Source organism: Cimex lectularius, unplaced genomic scaffold (assembly GCF_000648675.2).
Source record: "Cimex lectularius strain Harlan isolate CLEC.00 unplaced genomic scaffold, Clec_2.1 scaffold24, whole genome shotgun sequence".
NCBI classification, from domain to species: Eukaryota; Metazoa; Arthropoda; class Insecta; order Hemiptera; family Cimicidae; genus Cimex; species Cimex lectularius.
In genome coordinates this window covers 1105983-1118609 of record NW_019392666.1, presented here as the reverse complement: position 1 = coordinate 1118609, position 12627 = coordinate 1105983, and the positions used below count along the sequence as shown (strand labels likewise).

Genomic DNA, 12627 nt, shown 5'->3' with positions numbered 1-12627 from the left:
AAATAAACGCAGACACATGTTCGACCGACTCAATTGCCAAAGAAATAAATCTTCAAACACCTTATGGATACAAAGCTCTAATATCGTCAACCGAATTAGCTGGGTACCGTGAATTGCACTTTTATTAAGAAAATTAATGTAATTGTATGAATAATGATGTATAAAGTGAATATAAAAAAAGTATAATACACACCCCGACTAGTACATCTATCTACCCTATCTACCCATCTAACTGTCTCTTGTCTAATCGACATTGGTCTGCTGTTAATAGTACCTTTTTTTAAGGTGGTACTTTTTGAAGCATGTTCTGGAAATATACCATTCAGAGAATGCATTTCTGTCAAGATGAAGCGTATTAAAAAATCAAATAAATCCATGGTGATTTTTTATTTTTTGGACGTTTTGGGGCTATTGACATTTATAAGTGTCTCTCAAACCAACGGACATTCCTTCCAACAACCTTTAATTTTTCAGCCAAGCTGGAGAAGGGAAACCCAATCGCCAACGCTGAAAGATGCTTTAATTTAAAATTTTTTGGAATGAATGTCCGTTGGTTCGTGAGTTACTATGCATTAATTAGTCCATGTGGGTTTCTGAAGAAGGGCCAATAGCCCGAAACGTACAAAAAATAACACAACTCTTTTTTTTTATCTGCTTCCGCGTTACCTGAAATGTCTTCGTGGTCTGATCCCAGTTCTTTAGAGGATTTAGGTAGTTCCAGTGAAGTTTTGAGGTGATCTCATATGCTTGGAAAAACTTTAGCTGTCTGGATGTCTGAAAGAATTATTATTGTTGACGTTTTCTATTTTTACTTGTCATCGACGGCTGTTATTGCTGCTAAATAAGGTAATCTAACTTATTGCGGAAATACCTTCTTATTCGCGAGCTGCTTGTCGAGTAAAACGGTAGGTATATAACTAACTACTTGCCCACCAACTGGTCGGGTTTTCCCTAAAGGTTGCTAGAGTTGTGCGAATCGAACGTTGTAACGCCTCAGGAGATATGAATGACCCCATAGTCACATTAGCTATCCACACAATAGACATCAGTAGTCCAATGCAGTAACTGTCGATTGTCCTCGGAAAGTTTTTATTAGTTAACCCTCTAACTGCGATTAACTTTAACCTTCACACAAACTGTACGTATAATTTCCTCGATTTTTCTGATGTTCCAGCCCCCTGTTCTAGCAATTTGTAAGTGTCGTGTAGACTTTCGATCTTGGTATCGTCCTCTACCGAAATTCCGTTGTTCGAATCCTACCTTTATGGAGGGTTTGTTTACAGCATTTGTCGAGACCGAATTTAATGGCTAAATCTGCCGAGTATCTCCTAACTATATTGATCGAATTATGTGAGTCGAGTTGATCTCTTCCGGTAGCGTACTTTCAGGTCATCCATGTACAGTAGACTGCTTGGCCACCCACTCCAGTAATTCCATATCCGTATCATGAGGTCTCCAGAAGTTGTGAGAACGAGGACAAATCAAACTGCGCTGAGGGAGTCCCCCTGAAAGAGTCCTATCCGCATTGACATCGCACTGGCGCTTTCTGCAGTTTGATTATTGTCCACACCACGCCACGAAAATGGTTTAAAATTAATAAAGTTGTTAAGAAATAATAGTGAAAATTAATAAAATTAAAATTAATAAAAAAATTACCATCAAATCAATGATTTCTTTCAAGAGCTGGGATTCCTCTTCCTCGGCGAATTCCACTGCTTTCAGACGATGTAATCATCTCTTGTTATTTTTAAAAGTTAATTATTACTACTTTTCTTAAAGGCTTTTGGTGTTAAGAACTTACATCTAAAGACAGCATCGCATGAAGTCGCTAAATTCACTTTTAAATCGTTATTAGTTTTGGTTAATTTAGTTATATATTTCTAATGTATGGTTTTCTATAATTATTTGCAGATCAGATTAAGTTGCTCATTTTGTAAATACCTTTATCATTTCGTATCTATTTGATTCATTTACTGCAACCACCCGTCGGAAAAGGATTTCCGGCAATAAATTTTATTGTTCTAGATCGCCCAGTACCTCAACAGAGTCACTGATTACATGATACATAATCGGCTAATTAATTGAATATGTACCTTCCGAAGTACATAGTAACAATTCTTTGATTTTTTTTTCTCCAGAGTACTTGTGCAAAACTTCATAATACACGTCTTTTATGCTAATAAATTATAAGCTGGGAATGCGAAGATTATATTTTTAAATACATTTTTTAACTAATTGCTTGTTATATTTTTAGTAGACATAAAATAAATTTTGTTTTCTAACTTTATGTTTGTAAAACAATCAGCTGAAATTTTGTTTTGTTTGTTTTATTCGTATATTAGAAACATTTTTTTCGCGTGTATATTTACATAGACTAAAGAAAATACGGAAATAATTTTGAAAAGGAAGATAATGGTTGATCAATCGTCGATGAGACATGTCTCCGAAGTCGAGGAAGTTTATGTAAACTGGAACGAAACCGTACATAAACACGTGCCGTTTTCCAAGTTCATATCCTTCGAGGAGTTGCTCGAAGTGATGATGAAGTACAGAAACGCCCTGCTGAATAAGTCGTGCATCAGGGACCAAATGATTGAGGATCTCAATTCGATCCCGAGGTATTCTGTAGGCAGATCGAAACGATTCCCCGCTCCAGGCAGATTCGTCGATGTCGGCGCTTCGGCGATGGGAGAGCGCATTTCAAAAATATACATCTCACTCGACTTTTCCAGGGACTTCACATATCAGGATGCGATAAAATTCAGCGATCTCACCAAAGAGATTTTCAGCTTGGCGAGACCGAACGTTTCAATCAACGAACTGGCCATCATGGGCATCTACAGCAGACGCTCTTTCGAAAAGCTCTATCATCTCGTGTGGGACAAGGAAAATGCCGGACAGAAAACCATCGGACCACCCCTCGACAAGATGAACATCAACGATCCAGACCAGAACTGACAGTACATATTAAAAATTAACCAGTAATTTGAATAAAACCTGTATACCATACACTAGTATTTCCCATCTAATACAATCTGTGTACTAGTTGGACCTCACAGTAATAAACAAAAAAATTACTCTTATTCCGTTCGTCCTAGTGCGAACCTTAAGCAACCGCATTTAAGAAGCGTCAGTTCTTCATCAACTTCCAACTTCTTCAATTAATGTTAGTGGCAGTTGTGGGTCTGCGAGTCAGTGAGCATATATTTGTTAAAACTCATGCCGAGATACGCCGAAACCCGGCTGACAGACTCAATGATCGTTAATGACCAAATTAGAGGTTCATCAACTCGCAGGCCACACAGAGAAATGCATGTTGAACTGACAGCTCTACAGGGCCGGTTTACATTCGCGGGTACAGATTTCGCTCGAACGCGTATCTGCGAATCACCCAGTAAGACTGATCAAATCCAATCAGTTTAATATGTCTTCAATTACTTTTATTTCAACTTTCTTACGATTTCTATTTTTGTTAAACTGTAAATTTAAATTGCATTAATTGTTTCTATTAGTTAATATAGAACTTCTAACTTCGTTTCTAATGTAGAACTTCTTCAGTCTTCTATCATATACGCCTGAAAACGATCAACTTCTTTTGTACATATATTTCATGTTCTTTCACTTCATCTTGTGTTCTTTTCAACACATCATTTTTCTCCCATTTAAAAAATAAAACAATAGAAAAGACTATTGCATGTACGTTAGTTGCGTGATATGGAAAGTACTACAAACCAATTGTGGCCCTCATTCTTTTTTTCATATATTTACTATCCTCTGTTTGTTTGCCAAATTTTGGCAAAACGGCGGTCTGAGCCACCTTGTGCCGATCGGGGTGGCTTTGATCGGATTGCGCAAAATCGCGGGTATCGACCAGAATAGGCTCGCCTGGGAGAGGGAGACAAGGGAAAGAGTGGGCCAAGTAAGGGTGAAATCCGTCAATAGACTGATAGAACACCTTATTCTTGAGCAAACGGAAAACCAGTGACGCCGACAGTCGCAATCTCCGCTGGTTAAGACAGGCATCACCCAGAAGACGACCGACGACGTACTGTCCACATCGCAATGTGAGTCTTCCCACCAGACTTTTTCACAGTGCTTTCTCATGACATTTCAACGATCGGCCGCTTTTCAATTTCAATTTGCTCCAATTTGTCCGTTCTTAACGCTCTCCTTACCCTACTTATTGTTTTTACCCACTTTCTAAGATACCTTACCTCGACACGTTACCAAATAGAAAAGTAGATTTTTGTTAATAATGATAGAGATCAATAGAATCGTGTGGGAGTATGCAGTAGGCATAGCAACGTAATTTATATCTAGTAATTTTTATTTTAACGGTGGAGTAATGTCAGTGTCAAATCTCTAAGGTTGAAGGATGGTCCGATTCCTTCAGCTACCACCGTGCACTACGGACAGACTGCTTAAATCTTTCGTGTTAGCCGCTGTTTAAAATTAACAATACTTTTATGACCAGCTATATTACGACGGATATTCTGTCGTGCGTTATTGTTTCTCATTTAAACACAATAAAAAATTGAAAATATAAATTAAAAGAGTTAATGCCTACGAAATAAAAGGTCGAGAGTAAAATGTAAAGTTTTAAACTTTCTACAATAAATTGTTTCACTTCAGACCTAAAGAAGTGATTATTTTTAACTTTTATAAATCTAGACGATTATTTAATTTATTTTTTAAGTCGAATTAAGTCCATTTGATGACGTGAGGGAAAGAAAGTGCCCCTCCCCTTGTCTATACACAGGAACGACTCGACCCGCCCCCTTAACGGACTGGTGGGTGCATTAATGCAGTTCGTCATTTTTTAAATCTCGACGTGCATTATTAGTTGTAGCATATTTGCCATTATAAGTGCATAGAAAATTTAACTATTAGAACATTATAATGTTATAATATGCCTCAGGCGAAATCGAAAGCTGTACTGAAGAGCTTGTAGGTCGAGACGTGCTCTGTCGATTAAAACTTTCGAACCAGGGAATATCGAAGAGAAGAATGCCTATTTGATTATTCGTTTGATATAAATAGCATGAAAGTGTACTTCTGTGTACGATTAGTACATTTTATCAGCGAAACCATAGGGTGGCATAGGTAACAACGGTCGAGTAGCTCGAGACTCACGATGTCGAGAATCTTCATACATTTTTTACTGTACAGCTCAGAATCATTGTTTATTAATTTAAAATAAATATTTTACTCATTGAGATCGCTCGTCATGGTTGAGAATAACTCACCGATGTCAAAGGTCACCTATTTTCATTTACTACAAGGAAATAGAACAATAGAATAAAATATGATCAATTATATACACATTTTTATAATGAATATTTCACGTATAATGTATATGTCACGGCATAAAAGGATGAATATAAGAGATTACAAGGAAACGGATAAAATTTATACAAATTAAATGGAGATAGGTAGAATTCAACCTTTCATTCGGTTTTTAAACAACTGACATCATGTAAAAAGAAGCCGAAATCACTTCAATTTTCACAAATATGTACCGAACTCTCTGTGCCACTTGAGTTAAAAATAATCATCATTGTAAAAAAAAAAATCATACCTTTCCCAAAATCAAAACCAGGTTCGCAAAAACCCCAAATCAGTTATCAAAATTGCACCACCCTAAACAAATATTGCTTAGCATTGATTGTAGAACTGTTAAAAAACATGGGTAATCGCAACGTCATAGAGTTAAAAACGTGACACGCTGTTTTGTGTTAAAATTCGCGCAGGTTTGTACAGAAAGTTTGCTCAGTGGGTCATATCTGATCGAAGAGTGCCATGCCTTGCTCCTTAAGGGATCGAGTAGCCATGAGCCCTGACTTAAAGATGGTACTCGGGCGGGCGAGTGGAAAGTTGGGTCCCTTGTTCCATTTTTTAAGAGAAAAGGGGGTATTTCCTCACATATAAATATTCGATATACTGTGTGCATGTGTGTATTTTTATGTAACATATTTATATGTTATATTTGCAAATAATTCCATTATCGTGAATGTGTGACTAATGACATCTTCATGGCCGATGGCGGAATATCGAGTACATCGGCCATAACAGCGAGCGAGGGCTGAAATGGCTTGCTTCATTGTTAGTTGCCCCATAAAAAAATAAATAAATAAAAACAAAATTCAAACGTACGAAAAGTGCTACAGTCCCAAAGCTTGTTGAAAAAATATCAATTTATTTAGGATTTAGGAATGAATTAATTAGTGAGAGGTACCAAAGAAAACTACTGTCCAAATAAAAACCATAGTGGTCATGGAAAAACTCAAATGAAAAAATGTTTCTACATTCACTTGAATTCACGGGTTTGATAATTTGTACTTGGCTTAGAAATCCATCTTTATGTTCCATGAATTTTGTTATGTTTAGATTCGTGTTTTCTTACCGTTTTGTACACTATGAATTTATAACATAATTCAATAATCTATTTATGTTTAGTGGTCTAATTGACCATATTGATTAATTCAAATAATAATTATTTTTTATGCAAGGTCTTAGCCGAATATCGTGGGTTCGAATCCCGCTCGTAACACAAACTTTTAACAACCAACCAAGACTTTACGCAAAAAGAATAATTAATTGAAATAATTTAATAAATTTATTTGTATTTATTCTATCGTGTACATCTTGGGTTTATTATCTGATGTATTTAATGTCAGATTTCTTGATGTTTTCCACTCGAGTTGCAGGGTGTTGGACCTGAATTTCTTCTTTTCTTTCCTTTGTCTTTCCTTCTACACAGACAACCGAAATTCAAAATGTAAAAGTTGAAATCAAACTAAAGACAAGAAGTCAATAGAAAGACGGTAAAATTCGGAAAACTTTTTGTTGTCTTCTCGCAGATGGGTAGCATTTAGTTTTTGATACAGTCTTCATTTTTGAGTCAACGATGTTTTTTTTTCATGCTACGCGCATGGAGAAGTATGTTCGTCGTCTTGCATCTCTTCAATCAAAAGACACTTAACTTTCCCCAAGAAATATGTAAAAACGAAAAAAATACTGTAAAAGGTTTGTCAAACGCGTTTCGCCATTTTTATTGATGAGCTTGTGTTTTTCTCTTTCTCAAAGGACTAGTTTTAAATTGTAATAAATCATTTATGAAAAATTCAATCAGTATAAAATATAAGAAGATATGCACATATAAAATATAAAATAATATTAATAAAAACATTTTACATCATTTTCTGTCCGGTATAACGAAGTTTATCGTCTAGAAATTCGACCGTTTTTTCGGGATAGTCCAGTACTCCCATACCGACCCACGACGATCCCATAATCAGAGAAACATTAGAACCTGGAACAAATGCACCAGACTTAAATAAATAGGTAATCATAAGTTTTACAACAAAACTATCTGTAATTAACTGGCGTTTCCCATTCGCATATTTTCTCCGCTGCAATAAAAAATAATGAAATCATAAGTATGTAACCAAATCCGTCCCTAATCCTAGCCCAACGCGAAAACGGTGACTCACAAAAAAAAGGTGTATTTTACCCAAAATAATGTTACAATTAAATATCAAATGATAACCCCACCCAAATTATAATGATTTGGGATGAGGATTATTTTTGGTTGAAGGGGGATTAGGGTAAAGGAAAAAGTGGATGAAATAGAACTAGATAAGATCGTACTATATTTTACTTTCCTTGCGAATTTCTTTATTAATTTTATTTTGTGGTAAAAAGTGAGCAAGAAGTATGATTATAAGTTTAGTAAGAACTATCTTAAGTTTTTTTCCTTTTTTTGGCATGGTGTTCTTTTGTTGTCAGCTTATTATTCACCTTTACTTTAATAAATTATTGTTTATGTTCATGATATGATTTTGACCAATAATAATAATAAAATAATGGATGGTAATGAGGATACTAGGAAGTGGGGTTTGTGCTCCCCAGACACTGCAGCCTTCTGGCTTATTGTACTTTCCTAGTTCCCTGTTTCAGTGCAATGGAGTATGGACTCGATCCTTCTTCTTAGAAGTATCAGGTCATTGACTGTCACTGCTATAATTTCATTCCCTAAATTTTTTCATATGTTAGGTTAAATCTCCATTGAGCATTGTTTCACATTCGAAGATGATATGGGTGGCTGTTTCCTCCTCCTCATTTCATAATCTGCAGATGGGATGCAAACAAAATAATAATAATTACCCAATTTGTTTCTCAAATGTCTTGTTTTTTACAGGGCAACGGAGGGAGCAGCGTTGGCTCCGGGAGGTGGTGATGGAGAAATTGTTGGAGGTCCTCGGACACCACAGCAAATTGCCGCCCAGAAAAGACTCCAGCAGACGCAAGCCCAAGTCGATGAAGTGCGTATCGACACGTGTCAATTATTAATCAATAATCCGTCTTAAGTTTTAGATTATAAATGCTTTGAATTTTTAATTGATGAGATAGAAATATGCTTTAACTGTTATAATGTTTTTTACCTCATAACATTTATAATTTAACATATTCACAGGCCTACCCTGTGAATTTGTTGATGTTGATTCAACTACGGAGAACTAAGACATAACACTTGCAAATGTTCTGAACTTCCTACAGCCATTAATGTTCATTGCCTTAATTTCACACAAATAAAATGTTCCCTTAAAAGAAATTATTTATTACAGCAAGGGAATCTATTACAATATTTGTCTTATTATTTTTATGTTCTTGTGTTCATCTGGAATTCAAAATAACAACTAATTATTGTTATTAAAACATAGCTGCAAATAAAATAAATGACAAAGTACAGAAATTTCATTTCTGTCCTTGATTCATATTTAAATAGAAAGCAAAACAAACCAAAAATCTGTTGTTTTATTTTATTTTTTCTAATTAATAGATATGAAAAGTTAACCAATTGAACCGGGTGGGGGGGGATTCAGGATTAAAAAGGAACTGTTAAATTTTTTTTAATGTTCACTCTAGCTGTAAAATATTTTCCACTTTCCTCTGTTACACTTCTCTTTCCCTCTATTAAACTCGTAGTTTCTCAATTTTCCCTTCTAAAATGCAAACATACCATCTAGTCGTTGTTGGTTACAAGTCAAAAATTCAAGAAATATTTTTCAGGTGGTTGATATTATGAAAACAAATGTAGAAAAAGTGCTTGAAAGAGATCAGAAATTATCAGAATTGGACGATAGAGCAGGTAAGAAATTGTTATTACTTTATAAGATTGATATTTATTATACATAAGATATTAATTGATGATAGAAGTTCACAAGTTAAAAATAATTGGTTGTTCCTAATCATAGTAAACATTATAATGGTGAATGATATTTTTAATTAAAAAAACCGTTTATTTCTAAAACCTTAGGCTAAAAGGTTAAGCTTAGGTAAAAATATATCTTCATCTATAAATTGTTGTTTGTTGGCCTGTTATCTCTGCAATAATTATTATGATTGCTTGATTTGTAATATACCATGTAATAATATAATTTTAACTATATTCAGATGCATTACAACAGGGAGCTTCACAATTTGAACAACAGGCAGGAAAACTTAAAAGAAAATTTTGGCTTCAAAATTTAAAGGTAAAATATTTTCATTATTGCCAAAACTGTGAATATAGTATTCCTTTATGTTTAGATGATGATCATAATGGGTGGAATTGGCTTGATCATTTTGGCAGTCATTGTGGGTAAGTAAATAAGTAAAACATACCATTATTTCTTCCATTTAATTAGTTTGTAAAAATTAAATTGCCACTATTTCAAAAATCCTAATCCTTTGTGGATGTTACTCATCAATTATTTCTACGAAATGCATGTAACTGAACAACATAAAATGTAATAGACTTTCTCTTTTCTTGCATGTCAGTTTAATTTTACTTTGCAATCCATAATAATCAGCCTTCCACATGTGTACATACTTTATACTTTTAGATTTTCCAAATTTTCTGTTAAAAATGTCTTTTACTTTAAGATGAATATTTGTGTTTCAGCAAAATTCATGCCTGAAGAGAGGCCACCAAATCAGATGATGCAACCACAGATGGTAATGCCACCGAATATGCAGCCAGGTGGAATGGTGCAGCAGATGCCTGCAGCACTCCCTCAGCCGGCAGCAACAGCTGGAAACAAGCCTAAATAAGAATAAAATGAGCTGAGTCGACATTTGAGAATTAACATGGCTTTCCCAGTTTTATTATGACAAATCCCGGTTAAAATCCGTCTTTCATTAAACACCACTCTACTTTTCCTCCACTGACCATTTGAAGTTTTCTCTTAAGGAAATTACAAATGCAGAATGTAAACTTTTAGTATCAGATTTTTTGATTTTAAACGGGAAATTTGTTTAGCACCAAATAAATCATACATCCGAATTTAGCAAATCCTAATTAGTTTCAATACAATTATCTCTTATAAATGACATTGCAAACATTTTTCTAAAAAGGAATTTAAAATTTTAAAAAGTTGTACGTACTACTGTTGTTTTTAATACTCTACATTTTAGAGTATACACATAAAAATTATTTAATCATTTTGTAGAAAAAAAAATTATAATTTAAACTAAATGTAAACAAAATACCTTCTTAATATTTAATATTCTAGACTTTAATTCATTGTTTTATTGTATTATTTTTGTATTTTACTTTGAAATGAGGACTCTGTTATGAGAAAATGATGATGAATGGAGAAGGCTCTACATTTGTATATACTTTTGAGCTAGTTTTAGAGTACAAATGAATTATGTCAAGTAAAAATGTAGTTAAATGGAAATAAATGGTTTAAGTAAAGGAACATTGTAAACCACTAAATACAATATAGCCAAAAATATCTCTTCAAATATCATTTTCCTTTAGGTTGTTGTTATCCATGTTATTGATGAGAAAGCTTTGCCAGTTTGTATTTGTAGTTTCAGTGAAATAAATCACAAAATAACACAAATGTACTAAAAATGTACTCTTTAATAAGCGTAAAAATACTGGAAAAAAATTATTTGCACCATTTATGAAATTGAAAATTACTATATAATTAAGATTTACGGGAAAATTGTATAAAAATTTATAAAACATAAAGAAAGCAAGTTTTAATATAATATACCTTAGTGAATGTACACTTTTGCCTAATGGTTTTGTAAAATATTATTTCATTATGCTTGTAATGTATAATGTATGATATAAATTAAAAAGTTTGTATCAAGTGTTTGAAGCTTACAGGAAAATACATAGAGATGTATGAGAAACAAAATAGATATATAGAATTGTTGGTTGTTTACAAAAAAAGAAATATTTATAGGAACACAAACTAATTCTTCTTGTAAAAATAAATAAAATAACTATGTTATAAACAGAGGAATAATTATAATAATTATAAGTTTATTTTATTTATTTATTCATTTTTAAGTTTTTCTGTTCCTTCTTTCGTCAAGTGGGTTTAACAAATGTGTAAATAAGAAGAAATATTACATAAAAAATTATTTATTTTCAGTGTATTCTCAGATGACAGAAGAAAAAGTTAAAAGATGACTTTTCCTCTCTAGCATACAAATAAAATTTGTGGTATGTTGAACCTGAAAAGGAAAAATTCTTGATTTATTAATTTTACATTAAGAAAGGTTTCACTACAATGTCTTATAGAATTTTTAGACAGGAGAGGAAAACATTCAGAATTTATTGCTCGCGATGTTCAGGTATATTATCGGAACTCATCACTAGTTATATAACTGGACAAAACATGAAAAATAAGTGTGCTCACATTGATGATACAAAACAAATTAAAAGAAAAAATTAAATAAATAAACGTTTACTTTATATTCTTTTTATTAGTTACTCTTAAAAATATAAATTATCTAAGCATTACTTGAAGACGAAGGGTATTCTTACAAATTTCACAAACCAAGAAAAAACTGTTTTACTCATACCAATGGAGAAAACGTGTTATGGATGACTTTAATCACCTGGATGATCAGTAACGATCACTGATGGCTGATCACCACACAGAGAATTCTCACAACTTATTGACTTCTTTTCAATAGTCATTTGTCTCAGTTATTTGCACAGATATTTTTAAGTTAATAAATTAGAGTACGAGTACATTCAAATAACAAGTACAATGTTTTAAAAATTACCTTTGAAAAGAAACATATTAATTACCACAATTACTATAAATTAAATAGATGGACATCGAGTTTATTGAGCAGCTGTAGAGGTCTACAACCAATGCAACATTGCTGGAAGAAGGTTGTTCAGTTATGGTGTGTAGTGTTATTTCTTCAGAGGTAAATATGAATACGACCTTATGAAATGTGCAATGTGCATATTAGCCAAGGAATGTTTTTATATATACAATTTTATTTTTATTTATTTATTTTTTTTGGAGGGGGGGTTGTGTGACAAAAAAGCCAAGTGGGATTTGAAACCACGACCAACGGGGTCTATGAGCCAAGAGTCTAGACCACTCAGCTACTGTAGTCCCCCATTTGGAAGGCTGCTGTAATTTGTACAGGAGACCTTTGAGCCCCAAGCGGCAAAATATTCCATTCTAAAAATATTATTTAGAAAAATACACCTATCAATATCTTTATTTGTCATTATGTTTTACTAATACTTCTACACTTGATAAAGAAATTAGTTTGTATTAAAAAATAATTGTAATTAAAACAAAAACATTGGTTTTGACT

The 12627-nt window shown here is 33.3% G+C and overlaps 1 protein-coding gene and 1 long non-coding RNA gene across 2 annotated transcripts; one reads left to right on the top strand and one right to left on the bottom strand.

The window, feature by feature from the left end:
- Positions 1-553: 553 nt before the first annotated feature.
- LOC106660889 lies at positions 554-2178 on the bottom strand. Its single transcript, XR_001339606.2, has 5 exons — positions 1942-2178; positions 1802-1837; positions 1657-1737; positions 872-1546; positions 554-774 (listed from the first exon to the last, which is right to left on the bottom strand). It is a non-coding gene; the product is annotated as an uncharacterized LOC106660889 (long non-coding RNA).
- Positions 2179-3878: 1700 nt separating this feature from the next.
- On the top strand, positions 3879-10779 carry LOC106660786 (vesicle-associated membrane protein 2-like). Its single transcript, XM_014383715.2, has 6 exons — positions 3879-4064; positions 8201-8324; positions 9073-9151; positions 9457-9536; positions 9592-9643; positions 9947-10779. Coding segments are annotated over exons 1-6 (486 nt in total). The 5' UTR covers positions 3879-4062; the 3' UTR covers positions 10096-10779.
- The last annotated feature ends 1848 nt before the right edge of the window (positions 10780-12627 follow it).